The sequence below is a fragment of the Phragmites australis genome, chromosome 7 (assembly GCF_958298935.1).
Source record: "Phragmites australis chromosome 7, lpPhrAust1.1, whole genome shotgun sequence".
Taxonomy (NCBI): domain Eukaryota; kingdom Viridiplantae; phylum Streptophyta; class Magnoliopsida; order Poales; family Poaceae; genus Phragmites; species Phragmites australis.
In genome coordinates, this window is record NC_084927.1 from 21,994,544 (window position 1) to 22,014,535 (window position 19,992).

Here is a 19,992-nt window from a genome sequence, read left to right on the forward strand (position 1 = left end):
TCTGTCAGTTCTATGTTCAATGGAGCTTCAACCCATAAATAAAACCTCTAGGTCAATGCCTATTACTGAGAGTTAACATATATCAGATTGCTAAGAATGCACATTTGGGTACTGGAAATGCAAATTTGATCCGACAAAAAAGTTAAAATAAAACTACAAGATACATGCTACAGATCTGGATTTGAACATGGTACCATCTACCTAATAATATCGCAAATGACAGGAAAATCAAAAGTAATCTATAAGACCAATGTGCATGCCAGTTTCATATGCATATTATAAATATGGAAAAGTGAGCAGCTGCTACATTTTGAAGGCAATAACCATGGCACTTTAAGTACTTCTGTCAACAAAAACTAAGCTAATGCTAATGCTTTTCATGTGGTGGCAGATCCTTTTGGCCTCAATTTCGACCTGTCACTGGCAGCCAAGTGCCGGGAGCTTTCAAGCTGAAGCACAACTTGCTGATCCTTCCCAGCTTCATGTTGTTGGCAATTTGGCATCCATCATTGTGAATAGGTCCCCGCCTTTGTCTCCCACCTTAAACCTAATCAGCCCCTCATGGATCTTCAATAGAAAAAATGAAGACAGATCTTTTTTGTTTATTTGGCAATATAGGAATAGGAATCTCAAAGTAAAATATGAACATTTTGTTAAATTGGTGATAATCTTTAGGGAAAACATCAAATGTATAATTGAACAGGGTAGCTTATTGACAACACAACCATGACTAATACAGAAATTTATGGTTAGGCTTCTACAACCAAAGCTGTCACATGATCCACCTTAAGAGAAATAATCAATACTATTGTTGACAAACAAAAAAAAAAAAAAAAACAGTAGGCATATTTGAAGTCGATTGTTGTTAAATTCTAATTGGTCATGATGAGAAATTAGTGTTTCCAAAATCGATAATAGGTAAACATTTTGTTACTTTTTTCAATCCATTGCCATATTTCTCAACATCTAATGAGTCCTAAAAGAGTGAAATTGGCTTGCGCTTGTAAGCCTTGGCTCTGTTTTACTCTTTTAGCCTATAACCTCGGACTCTTAGAATCATATCTTGATAATGTGTTTGATTAATTGTAAAATGATAAATTACTAATCTCCAAGATCTAAAAGTATTTCCCAACAAAAGGAAGAAAAAAACTGGAACAATGAACTTTGCATTCTCATGTGCAGAGGATATGAAAACAGAAGACAAGAAGAGATCTACTTGTGACGCGGAGAAAAATATTTTGATGCAGTGTACAACAGGTTCTAAAAGTGCCTGCAAAACAAAGTACATGTCAAATGTATTGATTAGATACTAACTAAATAAAGCTTGCAGTTGTGGCCGGTTCGTGCAAATGAATTAATTAGAATCTGACTAAGTGCTACAAAAATTATTACAGATGAACGACAACATTCTGCTCAACAGTTAGTATAAAGCAAGAGATTAATAAACAAATTTACATGAGACGGGTGCACGGGACCTAGCTGGCCAACCCTCTTGAGCTCGATTTCACCCTTTGCAATCAGTTCCTTCAGAAACCTCCACAACGTCGATGCTCCAAGAAAAAACAAACGAGGGAAAAGGATAGGGGCGCACATACAAGTGGTCTGCCTCCCATGGGCCAAAGGTGGAAGACGTTAGCCCATGGCTTCTCCTGCTGCACCCGCACCTGCGCCGCCTCGTCGTAGCGGTAGTTCGCGTCCGGGTCGGAGGCCGTCGCGTGGATGTTCTTGCTGTCGACGAGGTAGGATCCAGCGCGCTGCGGTGCGGCGTCGCGTGCCGCTCCCACGTCTTCCTTCCGCGGCCGCGTCGGGTGACGAGGAACAGCGGATCCGATGGAGGAGGCCAGGGCGGCCCGGGGGACAGAGGAGCAGTGGGAATCGAGAATGGTGCTGGGATCGGGTCGGAACGACGGGATACATGGGAGGCGGCGGCATTAAGTGGGAGGAGATGTGAAGGGAGCGGTGGAGAAGGCGCCTCTGGAACCCACTAGGGCGCCTGGTGAAATCCACGCGGTGAAAACGCGAGCACGCACCCGCTAGCGATTGCGATCGGACGGCAGAAGAGCGTGGGAGCTCTGGGACGCCGCGTCGAACTCCGCCGCAAGGCCGCCGTCGAGCTCCCCGACGCCGCGCGGGGCGTAGAGGGCGAGCTCCTGGACGCCGCGCCGGGGCCGCCCTTGATCTCCCGGGCACGGATCGAACACAGCCATAGGGCCACCCTGGAGCTCACGGACGCCCCCATCAAACGCCGCCGCGAGGCCGTCCTCGTACCCGCTGTTGTACACCGCTGCCACCCTCGTGTACGCCGACACCGCTCCGGCTGGTTTGCCCGGCCTACTGGTGGTAGTAGTGGAGCGGGAACCCCGGCGGCGGCGGCTTCTGACTGGCGGAGAGGGCGTGGCGGGGCAATGCAGAGGCGGAGATGTTGCGGGGCAACGCGGAGGCGGCAGCCTGGCTACGCTGGGAGATGGCGGCTGCCGATGGGAGGAGACGAGACGAAAGACGGAGTGGGGACATAATTAGTGATAAGTACCGGCTAATAAGGGATAAGGTGCGCTAGTCTGGCTCTGGTTAGTCATAAGTACCGGCTAATTAGTCATTGTTCTACGCCAGAAAGTAAGGCGGCAAAAGTACAAAAAGAAGCCCGGCACTCAAAGTGGCATCAGCCCAATCTACTGGCGGATATCTGCAACTTCTTATGATTGTACGTGGCTTCTCTGTTAAAAGGATGGGAAGGGTTGGTCGTTGGATTGGTAACTTATTATTAACCATCCTGTTATAGATTATTTGTGAAACAAAGCAGCTCAAGATAGGGAAAAGGCACGCATTCAAAAGGTAAGCAAATGTCAGTTGTGTCTACTGATGCGGCTGCTTAGCTGCAGTCTCTCTCGTCTTCTTATTTTGATATTTCTGTTGGATTAGAAAACCACACGTAAAGTCCAGGGGCCAAGCATGGACGCTGCCTTTGCTGAACTGTGAGCTTCTCCATTGTTGTTCTTGCTTTCAGGCTTAAAGCATAAAATCTCGGACATTCGCCGCTTTCAACTTTATTTCCTGAATAATGCCGAAGTAGCTGCATCAACTTACTTCTTCCAAATGCTTGGTCACTTCTAAGCAATCAGTAGCAATCACTGCCGCCTGAGTATTCATATCCAGACCCAAATTGACGACTTGTGCAGTCGTCTCTCTTCTTGTTGCTCCCTCTTGTTGAAATTGTCATGGCACAGATAAATTGGGCCAAAATCTTGTGAACCCAATGCAGACCCACTCATGAGCCCATCAAGATTCAAGCCACGTTGTGCTTTTGCACCGTTCATGTCTCTGATGGGGGGACTCAGGAGGTACCCTCATGTCGCCCGTTCAGCTTTATGTAATTTTTCAAAACGGTATATTTTACAAATTCTACATTTAAAACATAGACATAAAAAAACCATGGGAAAACAACCTTTCATACTTCAATTTGATCATTCTGCCTCACTTCCTCAAGGATCTATAACATATAACATGTACACACTTTAAAGTTCTCCTGACAAAAGCAGTGTGCCATTGTAAGCTTGCGATTCTCTTTGGATGTCAAGGAGATTCGTCCGTTGTGGCCTCGGCCGCCACGCCGATGCCATGCTTGGCCAACACAGGGGAGGAGTGGGTCCTAGCCGCCTTCTCCGGCTAGATGTAGCTCGGCGACGTGCAGGGGCGACCCTACGGCCCGTGCTATGGCACACCCCAAAATCAATAGGGATGGCACGCCCCCAGCACCCCAGCCCAGTCCAAGCAAGCCGGGCCTCCTTACTCTCGTTCGCCACAGGCCGCTGGCTCTCGCTCCGTCTAGATGTTCCTCGTGAGACCTTGAGCTCCGACGCGGCGACGCTGCCCGACCGCCGCTCCCCGTTCTCTGCCACCTCCGCCTTCTGCGCACAATTCTGTGAGTCGATTTGCAAGAGTGTCACAGTCACTCGGCCAGTTGAAGAGATGAAATGGTTAATTTAGTTTCTGTTGTGACTTGTGAAGTCCTTTATTGAGTTATTGTGTTTTCTGCGTGTTCTTTTGAAGAGATGGAATAGCATTGGCGGTCGCAGCGGTCAGGCATATGATATTATGATTTCCCTTCCGATAAGTGACGCAAAGAAAATGTTGTCCGACCCCAGGAGGAGAAGCTAGTGATTCGGGCATCCAGGTATTGTCTTCACATAGATCGATAGATTATAGATACAAGGTCTGATGGACGTCATGCTCCTACACTGATTCATCAATACATGCCACACATACAGATCATCGTTGTTATTTAGAGATGGAGAGATATCTTCTAAAAGATGTCCGGAAAAGTTTAGTAAATCTAGAAAAAAAAACGGTGTTGAGCAAAAAGGAGCACGTGTGAGCTAAATGTAGATGATATTGCTACTGATCCAGGTCTTTGAAAGCCAATTGTAGAGTTTCATTCCGATATTAGGGACGAAGCTAGAATAGCATTTTTGTTTATAGGTCTATGTCAACCGATTGGCCATAATTTTCTAAAGAAAGAAAATGAGGGATAAATGAAGTCATTTGTAAGAGGATGGTTCAAAAAATTAGCATCCCGTTCGGTTGTTTCTTGGTCCGCCACTAGCGACGTGCATACCATGCCTGGCCGTATGGAACAAGCCTATCGTGTGCAACGAGTTAGTTGGATCTTCCAAAAAAATTGTAACATTTTTTTTTAGCGGAAGGGGCTTGAAGCCATTATATTATATTAAAGCACAGAGCTAACATCCTAGGATTGCAAACCACTCCCTGTAGAAGATTGAATATACAAGAAGGTCCACAACAAACCATTCTCCGGTGAATACTTTTTGCAAAACAACCCTAACAACACAAAAAAACAACGATGAAGCACCTCTGGATTATCAGCAACAACTCCGGCTGCTGTCGCCGCACACCGACGCTAGAACCGAAGCTTGGTCTACCTACCCAAGTCGATACGGGCCTCCAAACTTTGGAACACACCGCATCATCCAGCGCCCCGGACTCCCACCAGGACGCTTCTAAGTCTCTGAACGACCATCGGCCGCCCGCTTGCCGATGAAGGTAGAGGAAGAGAAGCTGGCGCCGCCACCTACAGCAGAGGAGACAGCCCAGGAGCACATCTTCCGTTGTTGGCTCACCGCCGGCAACCCGGAACAATAAACCATCACAGGGGAAAAACTCTGACATTGCACCCTCCGCAAAACGCAAAAAAGGCAACCCAGACATCCAAATCTGCCACCGCCGGAGTACTCGGCAACTCGGAACAACAAATCCCCATCAGAAGAAAAACAGAGAAGGATGGGACGATGTCGCCGCCTCTGCAAACCTCCCGGAGGACAAAAAAAACTTCCTCATGACACCACTCACATCGAGAGCAACACCCTCACCGTAAGCAATCCTGACGAACAAAAGCTGCTTCTCTCGCAACTCCGAAAGACCAACAAAGAACACGCCAACAACGGCCATCGCGAGAAAGCAAAGCAAGCACCGACGACAGCCACAACAGGCACCCAACCGGACTAAATCTACAAGCTAGAGCAAAGCTAAGCCTACTTATTCACAGTAGTTGAACGAGTGACACCGGCCTCTCACCCTCACGTTGCCGGCGAGCTCGCCGGAGGGAAGGGGAGGGGCCGGATCAGAGGATTCCTCTGGCTCGTTGGAAGGGGAACGAAGTCTCTGGAAGCTCCTTTTTTGCTCGACCTATCAATGGAGGTCCTAGTCATCTCTGACTGTAACATGTTATTAGTTGTGTGTAGAGGTGAGACATGAGCCGGGCTATTTTGGGCTAGCCCAAAGCATGGGAGGCCCAACACAGCCCCAAGTACGGCATAGTGTAGGGACAAAAGGGCCGTGCTAGCCCGACACAATGGGAAACTCCGCATGGCATGATAAATGGGCCGGCCCTTGCACGAAAGGGCCTGAGGCATAGTGGACCAGCAAGTCACGATGGCCTAAGTGCGAATTTTTTATTTCTATATTTTATATTTTTGAATTTTGCAAATATATGTGTTCATTTTTAAATTTTGCAAATGTATATTACTGTCGTGCATGTCCCGTAAGGCCATCTCCAACAGAGTAGGTTTCCACTGCTACAGTACACCTAAAAACACTGTAACACTCGAATTTTCTCTCCAACAAATGCTGTATCCAGTGCTACAGGTGCTACAGTATTAAGGAGAGAGAACCTGTTACTCCAATTTTGCTGAAACGCTGTAGCAACCGTAATACTGTTCATAGAGGTTGATTGTAGGTCCGGAGGGAGGAGAAGAGTAGTAGAAGTTAAGAAATAAGATAGCTGTTGGAGATAGAAAAAATAAAGGGTAATATAGCAGTATTAGAGGATGCTGTAATAGTATTATAGAGGATAAATTTTTAAAGTATCTATTGGAGATGGCTTAACATGTTAGCTGGGCCTTCCACTATTATCGTAACGGTACTAATTTCAATAGCATATAAGGGATGAAAAAACTGAATTTCCTTTTTCCTGTGTACCACTGTTTTGTCAGCTTCTTTATGACGGTAGAGGCATGTAGGGAAAGAAAACTTCAGCAGTGGTATATAAGAAATAATAACTTTTCGATGGCAAGCGAGAATTTTGAAAAAAAATTAATGACATACAAGGAATTATCTCTATAACTACAAAACGTCTTGCAAAGAACTGACCAACGTGTCACCATAGCAAATAACGTTCCTTGTTCAAGCAAAAGACCTTGCACAAAGCTTATGGTATGCATGAACGTTAAAAACTAAAGGCAGCACTTTGGGTGTGATTGCGATTGGGTTGGATCCTTTCTGGTCAAAGTGCGCATCAGAACAGATCAGTACGACCTTGAGCTAGCTTAGCTAGCCGAGTTGTTATCCTGGGAGACAAAAGATGGTTGGACGTACCAAAGCGTTGGGTGCGGCCAGCTCCTCAACCAAAAGTGCACTAACACTATCTCAATTTCTTTCATGCGATAATAAAGTAAGTCAAATTGCCGGTGATTTCACTCAAAGAAACCTGGGCGTAATCACGTAATGATGCTGATACATGTAGGTTAGCAAGCATGGGCAGCCCTATTTGTGGCGCCACTGAGGAGACGAGGGGCATCTTCTGCATGATGAAAGGTCGTGCTGCCATATGTGCAGTGTCTTTTTCAGTCTTAGATGTGGATCGGAGCCTGTAAAGTGAGCTTTATCCCCTCGCAAACTAGCATTTTTAACATGTAGTAACTACTTAGGTATTGCCTGAGGCGGAGCAGGAACAGAATTGTGAATATTCAGAGGATGACGATGCCATTGTAATGGATAAAGACGTAGTCGAACTGCCCTGTTATCCACTAGCAAGACCGAATCGCTTGTGTTACTCACTGGTCATATAGATATGTAAGTATTCTTGGCGAGGATGTAATCATGTAATTGCCACCAGCACGGATTTAGCTCTGTCAGTGGAAAGTTGTTTTGCTCCGTGAAGCTTTGTTTCAGAGGGCTGCTACTGGATTAGCCAATAGTGATGCTCGCTGGCCAGTAGCATATGTCTCCTTTCTAATTGCTAGTCTACGCCGGCATCACTAGAGAATATGTTCATCCAATGACCCAATCCAATTATTGTAGCCTTGGTCAGTTGGGTACCTTGACTAGGACAATGCAGTGTGAACAGTATGGACGAAGCAGAGCACCCTTCGACACTCCGGCTCAGACTGAAATCCCAAGGAAATCGATCTTGGATGAATCGATGCGGTCGCAGTAGGAGTGCTAAAGATATTGACTACAGATCCTCGCCATTTACACGATCGCATCTCCTTTGCGCACGGCAGGTGCCATTTGATCAGTCAAAGACGCAAGCTAGACGAAGATGATTTGGTGTTTATCTACTAGTATCATGATCCAGCTAATTCGGAGGTAGTTTACGCGCACCACAACTTCCGCGGACCGAAGAAGATATATTTGATTCCATCTTACTTTTAGGCATGAACAATGATAAGTGTTTATGACTATGGGCTTAAAAAAAGTATTAAGTATACAAAAATTTTAATTTTTAATATAAAAAAGACTACATATATTTAAATATAGCTTACTATCTCATTAGCATTAATATAAACAGTAATGTTTAAATAAGCATATTATACTACGTTTAAGTACCTGTATCAATATAATTGAGAAAAAAATATTTTTTACAAACATCTACTCTAAACACCTCACTCTGACACGTGCTTGTTCCGAGAGAGCCACCACCGCCACCGCCATGGTCACTATTTTTTTAAGGGAAAAATGCACAAACCCCCCATAAGTTACTCCATTTTTTAGATTCACCCCCATAAGCCATTTTGTTGCAAAAACCCCCCAACAGTAATTTAGATTTGCAAACCCCCCCCCCCCCAGCAATTGTTTAATGCAGAAAATAGGTTTTCTTTAATATAAAAAATATGTAAATTCTTTAATAATTTAGATAAAGGTTTTAAAAATGATTCCTTTGGTGAAATAAATAAAATGAAATATTTTTAATTCTATTAATCTTATATATATGTTTTTCAATGATAAAATAAATGTTTTAATTATGTCCCTTAGAGGAATAAGGATATAATTTTATTTATTATTTGTGTTCACAAATAACGACAAATCAATGGAGACTGATGCTAAATCTTGCCGAACTCTTTGCATCTACGGAAGAGAGGCCGAGCGCTGGAATGCGGTCAAGTGCCATGCCAATGGGTAGGCCGGCCGGACAAATTAGAGAAGATTCCCTTTATACCATTGCAACTTATACGTTTGCCTTATGTGTTATCTAAAATTAAAAACATAGAAAACCTAGAAAAATTAAAAATTCCCTTTATTTTCTAATTATTTACCATTTTTCCATAATTAAAAATATAGAAAACCTATTAAAACATTATTCTAGATTTTCTAATTTTTTCTCATAATTAAAACATTTATTTTATCATTGAAAAACATATATATAAGATTGATAGAATTAAAAACATTTCATTTTATTTATTTCACCAAAGGAATCATTTTTAAAACCTTTATCTAAATTATTAAAGAATTTACATATTTTTTATATTAAAGAAAACCTATTTTCTGGATTAAACAATTGCTGGGGGGGTTTGCAAATCTAAATTACTGTTGGGGGGGTTTTTGCAACAAAATAGCTTATGGGGGTGAATCTCAAAAATGGAGTGACTTATGGGGGGGTTTGTGCATTTTTCCCTTTTTTTAACCACCATTGCCCATGCCTCCCCTAGTTTTTTGAAAGGCAATCCAGGTTCACGAGATAGAGAAGGATAAAAAGCGTGTCAGTTTATGCCTGAATCATAATACAACTAAATACATTTTCTTGGTTATTATTAGCGGATAAGTGCGGTGAGGGTTCACTTACAGGAGTGACTCAAATTTGGAGAAAAAATAGTGAGAGAGTAACAACAAATATGTCGATGGTAAAAAGAATCGGTCTATTGGACTGATGGGCATAGATATACAGGTATGTACTTATAGCAATACAAATATCGTAATACGTCATGGGCCGGCACTAATAGTACTTTTTCAGTGCTAGTTCCATCTACAACCGGTATTGATGCCTTTCTGAACCCGATTTTATAATCCAATATAATTTTAGCTCACATCGGCTCAGTCCTCATGTCCTCATCCACATAGCCTTATCTCTTTCCTCATGAGTCATGTCTGGCTCAGTCCTCCTCAAGCCCGCAGAGCGCCGGAGCCTTATCTCTTCCTCACCATAAGCCTCTCCCTCTCTCTCTTGAACTGGATCTCCTCCTCTATCTCTGCTCTCTCCCTTGCTCTTGCTCCTACACTTCTCCTACTCCCTATCTGATCCCCTCTGCGCCACATGGGTGCGTGCAGTGACGGGGGATGAAGTACGTAGCTGCCGCCTAACGCACAACCCGCTCATATCGCCGGTGCAGGTGAGCTTACCGCCCGATTATCTGGGTTTCCTCTCCCGACCTACCCAGAGGAACTCCACATCCGGGCAGGATAAACACCTTCTAGCACCACCCACATCTCGTCTCATACTCACCACTCATACAACCATCATCAACAACCCATCAAGGTTAAAATTATTATGAACAACAATTAAACCTATAGCTCGCGAACGATGGAACATTCCACCGCACGACTTCTACCGGTGACCTATGCATTGCTAAGCATTTAAGTCAAAATTGTACTTAGATGACAACATGCTCTCCAAGCTACAAGGATGCGGTAAACAATATCTCAAGGTAGAGCTAATGCAACCAACATAGGATCTACCCATTTATATCCGACATCGACTCGCTAATCATGCAATATACATAAGCATAATTTATAGGTTTTAAACTTCATTCAATTGAACAAGGGCGCAATATGCTTAGTTACTTGCCTTGCTGCTCAGGTGGCTATCTATAATTACCCACGTAACACTCGCAGAAATCTAAAAGATTGGAGTCATCTTCGACCACGATCGTCTCCCGCTCCGACTCCTTGTTCACCAAACAAGAACGTGTGCAATGATGAGTATGAACGAATGCAACAAGGTATGCCACAACGCTCAATAATATGCTGGAAGTATAAGACATCTGAATCAATACAACTCTAAACGATCTAAACAAAATCTAAAAAATAACAGTCATCCGGAGTATCCGGATTGGTTCGAAGTATCCGGGTTCGGACCCTCCGGGTGAACCTCCGGAAGAGGCGTTTGGCTACTGCCTTTTTGCTTGACTGACCCGGACTATCCGGGTGAATTCGGAATATCCGGGTTCCGGAGCCTTCGGGTCATCCTCTGGTGAAAGCTCTCGGTTAGCCACTACTCTAACTTAACCCGGAACCTCCGGGTTGGTCCGGACTATCCGGGATGTGCCGGACACTCCGAGTGAGGCTCCGAAAGAGGCTTTCGGTTGTTCGATAACACAATTACCCGGTGTCTCCGGGCTTACCCAGATTATCCGGGTGATACAAATTTGGGTTTTCACAACTTTTCCCTCGGATGATTCGACTCACTTTACAAATCTGTGCTACACAAACGTGTATATGCCCCATCTAAAGGATTCTAAACCAATCTCGCACCCTAAACCCTAACCAATTTTGAACACAATTCGATGGACAATTTCTGCTGAACCCGGAGTATCCAGGTGAGGCCAGAATATCCGGGTCAGCCCAGAAAAGCTGTTCTCGAGTGGATTTTTGGTCGATTCGAGTTGCGTCCTTTCCAAGCCTAAATGGGACATGTTAGGGATAGTCCAAGGGTCCTGGAACTTGCTCATCAACTAGCAACACGACTCTAGAACTCATTTTCGACCAAAACTTCATTTTTCTCCAAAAAGCTCAATAACGTCAAGAACTACTCGATTCTTCCATGAAAACGATAATGGATTAGATAGATGAGTAGCTCATGAGCTAGAGAACGTAATAGTAACACGTGCATACCTTGGCTTCGCTTCTAGAGTGCGGATTGAGGGAGAAGTGGGAGAGAGCTTGAGAGGGGGGGCAGCAGCTGTGCTGCTCAAGTGAGGGCGTGGGGAGTGAGGGAGAAGAGAGAGGGAGCAAGTGGTGCTGCCCCATTTGGTGGTTGGGATGATGGGGTCACTTGTGGAACCCACATGTTAGAGAAAGAAGGTATTTCTAATGCGATTTCTATTCTTTTCTCTCCCAATTTTCTTTTTCTTATCCGAATGACTTTAAACGAATTGCTCTAGAGTTACAAAATAAAGTCATACAAAATTAAACATCATACTTAAGAAGCATAATTATACTTAATTAGGTGATTACGAATTTAGGACGTGACAAAAGAGGATGGGCGGGCGAGCGTGGTGGAGGTGGCAGCGGCTAGAGGACAAGCAGTGGAGCGTGGTAGGAGAGAGGTGGTAGACGAGCGCAGTGGGGGAGGAGCCTTGTGCTGGGGAGGGAGCTACTGACACCGCAAGATCGACGAGGATCAATGGAGCTGTTGGAGAGGGAGCTTGAATCGAGGAAGAAAGATGAGATGAGATGAGAGAGGAATCAATAAAATAATACTAATAAGTGGGACCCACTGTTTAGGGAGCTAAATTGAAAGAGCTGGTTGGAACACGCTAAGTAATAGAGAGTAAAATTTGGATAGAGAGCTTTGTATTTTAAAAAATACGGAGCCAAAAATAGATAATGGATTAGAGATGCTTTAGCATACATGAACGCGACAGAGTTAAAGTAAAACCCACCGAATAGATCAGAAGTCAAACTTACTATTACTAACTCATAAGAAAATGTGAGGGTCGCAACTCATACTATCGAGGAAAACAGACAACCCTCGATGCTTCCCTTCAACGTGGAGTCACTGTTAGTACAGCTTTCACCGAGTTGTCAGAACAGGCCTCGCATGAAGTCCCCATCAACAGTATAAAGAAAGAAAGAAAGAGGCTCTATGCAAGAAACGAAAACACAGAAAACCACATGTACACGACGGGTGCTCCACCTAGACAGCAAAACGTGCACAACCAGCGACGGAGGAGATGGACACGAACACAAGCAACAGGGCGTATTTGGTTTCTCATAGTTTTTGTAGAGCTATATTTTATAAATAAAAAGGTAAAGTTATATTTATTAAAAAAGTGAGTATTTGGCGGTCGTAACCGTCTGAATAGTTCGGGTTGGATTTCTGTTTGATTGACTGAATCTAAGATGAATATAAACATTAAAATTATATTAATTATTTATATAAAAATAATTTTGTGATACTGATAAATATGCTCGCTGTTTGAGCGGATACAGAACATATATCTCACCAAATTACGTTACTTCTAAGCAAAATGAAACTACATATTTATATAAAAAACTAAAGTAAAACAGTAAATATAAACAACTATATTTATAAAATTAGACGGATCCATAAATCAACCTAAAAGAGTTTCGGACAACAAACACACCGAACAGACCGTGCGACTCCACCACCACCAACAGCCTGTGTGAGAGAGACCATCCACGACGTCGACCCGTATCGCTACGCCTTTGACCATTGACCGGAGCACGAAATCTTGGGGCCTCGCCAGAATATTTCCAAAGGAGAAGCACCAGCAATTTGCACTGGACCAGAGATAGAGAGAGAGATACTAAAGGAGAGAGCGAGCACCCAAAGCAGCGGGAGAAAGCAACCCCTCACCCCCCCCCCCCCCCCCATACGTCACTCTCATTTCTTCCTTTGACTCATCCTGCCTGTCTTCTTTGAACACCTCCTTTTTTTTGTACTCCACACCCCCGGTGCATGTTTGTATATACACGCTCCACAAACTAGAGATTTGCATATAAGCATGACGGGTCCATGGATAGGAAATTTAGCAAGTTTAGGGTATGTTTGGAATGGTGGTTTTAGGATCCAGATCCCTAGGATTTAGTATAAACCTGAGTTAAATTCAAAAAATTCTTAAACTAATCCTTCTCTTCTAAATAGATCCTACAAGGTTGATGCAAATATAAGAAATTTGGATTAATCATGCCTAGATACACCCTCGATCACAGATGATGGCTCTTTGGATATTAACACGTTCTCCAAATAATAGCTAATTTCACCGTATATGAATCAAGTAGAATTGAAGCATCATATATTCAAGAGGACATGACTTTTATATATTTAAATTCTTCATATATTAATTGCTAAAGTTTAAATGATTCGATGCACATATCTCATATTGACCCTGTCGGAGAGTGAACTCCTGTCGCTGGGATCCCGAGAGACCCCTTTTTAAAGATTCGGCCGGGGGGATGATCCTGAACGAGCTCGTCGGGGAAATAAATGAAAACGGAAATAAATGCAGCTGCTGGTAGTGGGGGAAGATCGATCTAGTGCAAAAGAGATAGATGCATTGGGGTTTAGACAGGTTCAGGCCGCACGGGGGCGTAACACCCTACTCCTGTATGAGTGCAATATCTTTCTTTGAAGGGAATTCTTCAAGGATGTGCCTGGTTACAGGGGTGTGTTGTCTACAGAGAGCTTGAGGCTCCCGTGTTCTAGCTCTGCTCGAGCTTGTCTGCGATGTTCTTGTTCTATCGTGTTCGTCGCGCTTCTTCTATGTCTCTTGTTTATGCTGTCTTTCCTGACGTGTCCTTTATGTGTTCTCCATCCTTTCCTTTTATAGGCGCGCCGACCTCGACTTATCCTGAATGAGAAAGAGGGGGCGCGAGTGCCAAGGTGCCACGGAGAAAGGTGCCATCATTCCGTCTTGGCGAAGTGACAAGGGCGGTGAAAAAATGCGGCGTGCATCCGACCACCCGCCACTGTGGATGTCCTCCGGCGCCATTAAGAGGGCCCACCGGGCAGCCATAGAGGTGCCCGGTGCGCCCACCCTGTCTTGTTCTTCTGCCGGGGCAGGGTGGCAGGCGTAGCGCTTCGATTCTGGCAACGTTATCCCGAGGCATCCGGATGAAACGAGACGGGACCCGTGCATTTAATGGACCCACGCCCTCCTGCCAAAGCACGGCAGGGTCTGACACTAAGGCGTGGGCAGCTGAGAATGTCAGGATGTCAGGCCGCGCGTGACTATTGAATGCGGTATTGGACCTTTGACTGGCTGACACCCCGCCGATGGGACCCTTCGGGTCGTCGGGCGATCTTGCGTGAACCTTCGGGGAACCAGGCGCTCGGGGGCTGCCACGTGCAGCCCCGAGCACCCTCTCCCGAGCACTCCGATGAGACCTTCGGGGAACCGAGTCCTCGGAGGCTGCCACGTGCAGCCCCGAGCACCCTCTCCCGAGCACTTTCTTCCCGGTACTTGGACTCTGCGGGTCATCGGATGACTGGGGTGCTCGGAAACCGGAGGCTGCGGCCCCGAGCGCCTTCTCCCGGAACTTAATTTCTTCTCATCGTGTAGAGGGGTCCTCGCGGGATGGTGACACGTGACCGATGACCGGCCCGGTCTCGGAACTCAGGGACCCCTGGTTCCTGATACACCGACAGACCCTTTCCCCATGCCTAGAGAGTAGATTGTAGTGTGAATCTAAACAATGATGTCTTCATGCTAGTGTGAATTCAAGATACCAACACGCTGGACAAGTTCAGTGGAAAGTTTGGTGGTAGTCTTTCTACAACAAAGAGTGGGTACTATTATGTAATCGAGTTTTTCTCAAGAAAAATATTTCTGGAGATAACTATCAATGCGTAGTTTAATTTTGAACTTGTGATGTCAAGGTTAGTGATAAAAACTCCGTTAAGATCATGCTAATTAAACTATCTCCTACAATTTTTTGAAAAAATCTTATATATTTCAAATGGAACTGCAACCCTTGTGTATAATAACAGCTTCTCTCTTTTTTTAGATAAAAAATGGCACAAATAACATAAAATTTGAAACTTTGTAAATGTGAAGCATGAGAAAAAAATATGAAGTCTTTGAGGGGTACATGCAAGAATTCTCCTGGAAATTTTTTGTAACGGTTGGGGGCGTTTCACACGAGCACAGTAGACCAGGGCGCCCGGCGCAAAGACGAGCACCACTTCTTCTCCTTCCATATACCACCACCCCTTCTCCTCATCCCTCTTCCTCCTTTCTGCTGCATTCCCTCCTCTTCCTCCTCCGGCAGCCGTCGCCAAGAACGAGCGGAGCGGCCACCCATGGTCCGGAAGGAGAAGGCCATGAGGCTCCCCACGCAGCACCGGGGGCTGGAGGTCAAGATCCCCAGCTTCTTCCGCTGCCCCATCTCGCTCGACGTCATGCGCTCGCCGGTCAGCCTCTGCACCGGCGTCACCTACGACCGCGCCTCCATCCAGCGGTGGCTCGACTGCGGCAACACCACCTGCCCGGCCACCATGCTCCCGCTCCCCTCCACCGACCTCGTCCCCAACCTCACGCTCCGCAGCCTCATCACCCACTGGGCCGCCTCGTCCGCCTCCTGCTCCCCCACCGCTGCCTCCGTTGATTCCTCGGTACGGTCGTCCCCTGCTGGTCTCGTCCGACAGGTGGCGTCATCCAGGGCGGACCCCGCCCCCGCGCTCCGCGAGCTGGCGGGCTATCTCTCCGACGATGACGTCGACGATTTCGAGAAGAACGCGCTGGTGGGCGCGGGCCGCGCCGCGGAGACCGTCGCGTCGGTGCTTCGGAGAAAGAGTGAGGAAACCAGCGTCGAGGGTCTCGAGGCGGCCGTGAGGGTGCTCGCCGCGATCGTCGCGTCGGACGGCATCGAGGACGCGAACAAGAAGCGGGTGGCCTCCGGCCTCGCCGTGGACGCGGCGGCCTCGGCCGCGTCACTGGCGCGCGTGCTGCGGAGCGGTAGCGGCCTGGAGGCCAGGATCGACGCGGGGAGGCTGGCGGAGCTCTTGCTCAGCAATGCCGCCGACGAGGCAAAGACGACAGCGGCCGAGTCGACCGAGCTGGTAACCGAGCTTATAAGGCTCGTCGGCCCCGTCGACGAGAAGGGCACCCTGGACAAGAAGGCCGTGGACACCGGCCTCTCCTGCCTGGCCGCCATCTCCGCGTCCCGGCGCGCGGCGCGCGCCGAGATGGTCCGCCTCGGCGCCGTCCCGGCCGCGGTGCGCACGCTCCACGCCATGACAGAGCCCGGCGCGTCCGCGAAAGCCCTCCGGATCCTCGAGTGCGCCGCCGGCTGCGCCGAGGGCCGCGCCGCGCTGTGCGAGGACGCGGAGGAGGCCATCCCGGCGGTGGTCGGCAAGATGATGAAGGCCGGCCGCGACGGCGCCGAGGCCGCGGTGGCCGTGCTCTGGGCGGTATGCCACCGGTACCAGGACCGCAGGGCAGCGGACGCGGCGGCGGCGTCCGAGGGCGGGCTGACGAAACTGCTGCTGCTGATGCAGAGCGGGTGCTCGCCAGCGGCGAGGCAGATGGCGCTGGAGCTGCTCAAAATATACAAGGTGAACGCCAAGAGCTGCCTCGCCGGCTACGACTCCAAGACCACCCACATCATGCCATTCTGAAGAGGCGAAGCGAATGAATGGCCTGCAGTCCTGGGCTGGTGATCGAATGGATTCGATCGATCAACCGAATGGGATCGTATTCTTGTTCCTGTGCTCATTCTTGATTTCCTTTCAAATTTTTTTCTGTAAGTTGATAGAGAAACAAAGACTCGGTTCATGGAGGGAAGAATAACAATAATCTGTACATGGGTAGATAGTTTTGACAGCATGAGCAAAGGCAAGGGGAAAATTTAGCCAAAAAATTGATTTGTATGCCAAAAAGTTGCAACTGCTTGCTTTTTTATTTTAAAAAATGGTTTAATTATTTGTCACCGTTTCGGCCTTTATTAGAGACAATAATTCGGTAAACTCTACCTTAAAACATAAATTGAGAAAATTTGGCTCGAACCCCCGACTTGCAGGCACACCACGGTACTTGCAGGAACACACTTACCGTGAGTACCGCCTGAGCGTGAGCTCGTTCGCAATTGCAACTGCTTGCTCACTTTCAGAAAGATTCTGCAATTGTTCAAACTTCAAATGGCTGGAGAGTGAAATGATGACACAAATTCCTGGAACAAGAATGTTACGATTGATGAGCGTTCTCCCTGCGCGTCAGGATCAAGTTGTACCACAACCTAATGCAGAATGTCGCAGTCTGGACTCTGGACTGTGGAACTGGAACCGATTACATAAATCCATAGTCTGAAAGCAAGATGTTGTAGGATAAGCCTGGATGAAATGAAACAGGTCCACGTTGGCACTAGACTGAAACCCCTGTTCGATTTGATCCGTGTGGGTGCGGATATAGCATCACATCATCTAAGATTCTATTTAGCAGAGCTCTATTAAACAGCAGCTTTCAGCTTTTAGCTCTCTGAGTAGAATCTGTGGGAGTGATTCTCTAAAATAAACAAGAAGCTAAGGAGCTGAAAAAATAGCTTCCCCTAATTCACTTCCCACACAGAATTACTTCATCCATATAGTTTATTTTAGAGAATCATTTTCAGTCATAAAATCACTTTCCCAAGAATCACTCTTCGCAGAGACTTTGAATCAAGGAGAGATCTACCAAACAAGCTCTAACTCACTCCACCCTCTGAGGCTCTGACATACCCACAAGAAGGAGAGGAGATGTCTTATAGGCAACCATGGCATCATGCCTAAACGGACTGGAGTTGAAGAGTGCAACCGAGAGAGAGAATCGGGGGAAGGCCACAACATCATCAAGCATGCCGTGGGGTTTCATATATATTGATTCATGAGAAGATCTCTAGGATCAGGTACAGCTGTTAGGATATGCACGAGATATACATTAGTTAAGAAACTAATCATATCGCTAATATATCCGCAGTCACAACAGAAAGTGGCTTGGACGCGTAGACGGCACCAGAATTCAAGAAACACCTGAGTCAACAACCCTCTCATCATGACATCGGCGAACTGGAGATTAGAAGGCACGTGTAGAACATGAATGTGGCTAAGAGAAACTTTTTCCCACACAAAATGAATGTTGATCTCCATGTACTTGGTACGAAGATGTTGAATGGGGTTGGAGAACATGTAAACAACACTTAAACTTTTGTTTCAGCTAGAGATTGTGGATCTTGTAACAATCTAGCTCCCGGATTATAATAATCCAGCAATCTGGGTTCTACCAGTTTCTGCAGATTGTACAATCTAGCTTCTTACAATCTACAATCTATAAGCTACTTTTCACAATCTCTCATCGAAACAAATATGCCCTTATGTTGTCAAAGTAGACAACAATGGCAAAATGTAGCAAAAGGTGTAGCTCCTGGAGTAGCTGACACATCTAGCAGCATTTGGCTGCGGGATGAGCAATGGCTCAGTATTCTGCCTCGGCACTTGTACATGACATGGTGGACTGCCTCTTGGACAACCATGAGATCAGGTTGTCACTGAGGTAAGCATAGAAGACAGGCGTTGATCGATGGGAGTCAGGGCAATCCGCCAAATCCGCATCATAATATCCAGTGAGAGATGTGGTTGGTGTAGCATGCAGGTAGAGGTTGAAGGCGAGCATGCCTTTAATGTACCTCAATATGCGCTTGATCAGTGCAAGTTGTGGCTCACGAGGGGCATGCATGTGGAGGCAATCCTATTGTATGACATAGGCGATGTTAGGGCGAGTCAGAGTCAAGTATTGGAGAGCACTAGAAAGACTCCAATACTCGGTGGCATTGGCGACCGGTTCACCAGCAGTGGTGGACATCTTGGCTTGAGTGTCTACAGGAGTTTGTGGTCAAGCAGCACTCAGCCATGCTAGCACGCTGAAGGTTGGCAGCATACTAACGTTGTGATAAGAACAGCCCTGCAGGTGTGAGTGTCATAGAGATCCTAAGGAAGTAGTGAGGATCACCAAGGTCTATCATGGCAACCTTGCTATGGAGGCAGCGTGTGATGCGCGAGAGGAGCTAAATGGAGAAGGCTATAAAGATGATGTTGTTCACGTACAACAGGTGGTACGAGACATTAGTGCTAGCACGAGGTGCAAAGAGAGACACATCAGAGGCGAAGGCCATGAATCCCAAAGTACAAACATGATTGGTGAAGCACTAGGACCAAGCACGAGGTGCTTCCTTGAGGCCGTAGTAGAGAGACATGTCAGAGGCGAAGGCTATGAATCCCAAAGTACAGACATGATTGGCGAAGCACTAGGACCAAGCACGAGGCGCTTCCTTGAGGCTGTAGCAGCTAACACACGTGAGTGGGCCGTGAGGAGTCAACGAAGCTTGACGGTTTCTCACATAACAAAGTTTCATCATGTGTGCCATGAAGAAAGGCATTCTTTACATCGAGCTGTCGAATTGGCTAGGAGCAGGAACCAACTATGCTGCGAACAACACGAATGGACACCGGCTTCACATCCACATTGAATGTCTCACCGTAGTCGATGCCTGGCTATTGGGAATAGCCACGAACCACGCAACAAGCCTTATAACGGGCAAGCAAGCCGTCTGAGTGAAATTTGTGCTTTAAGACTCATATGTCGATGATGAAGTTGGCTTTGGGTGGATGGGGGATGAGTTTCCATGTGTCATTATCGAGTAGATCCTTGTGTTCATCAGCCATGGCCTGACGCTAGTGGGGATCTTGAAGCGCATGCGCTATTGTCTTGG

General features: G+C 46.5%; 1 protein-coding gene across 1 annotated transcript; it reads left to right on the forward strand.

The window, feature by feature from the left end:
• The first annotated feature begins 15,412 nt into the window (after positions 1-15,412).
• On the forward strand, positions 15,413-17,174 carry LOC133924192 (U-box domain-containing protein 27-like). The gene has a single exon (XM_062369627.1). It carries the CDS (start codon positions 15,554-15,556, stop codon positions 16,868-16,870), a length of 1,317 nt encoding a protein of 438 aa, XP_062225611.1. The 5' UTR covers positions 15,413-15,553; the 3' UTR covers positions 16,871-17,174.
• Positions 17,175-19,992: the final 2,818 nt, after the last annotated feature.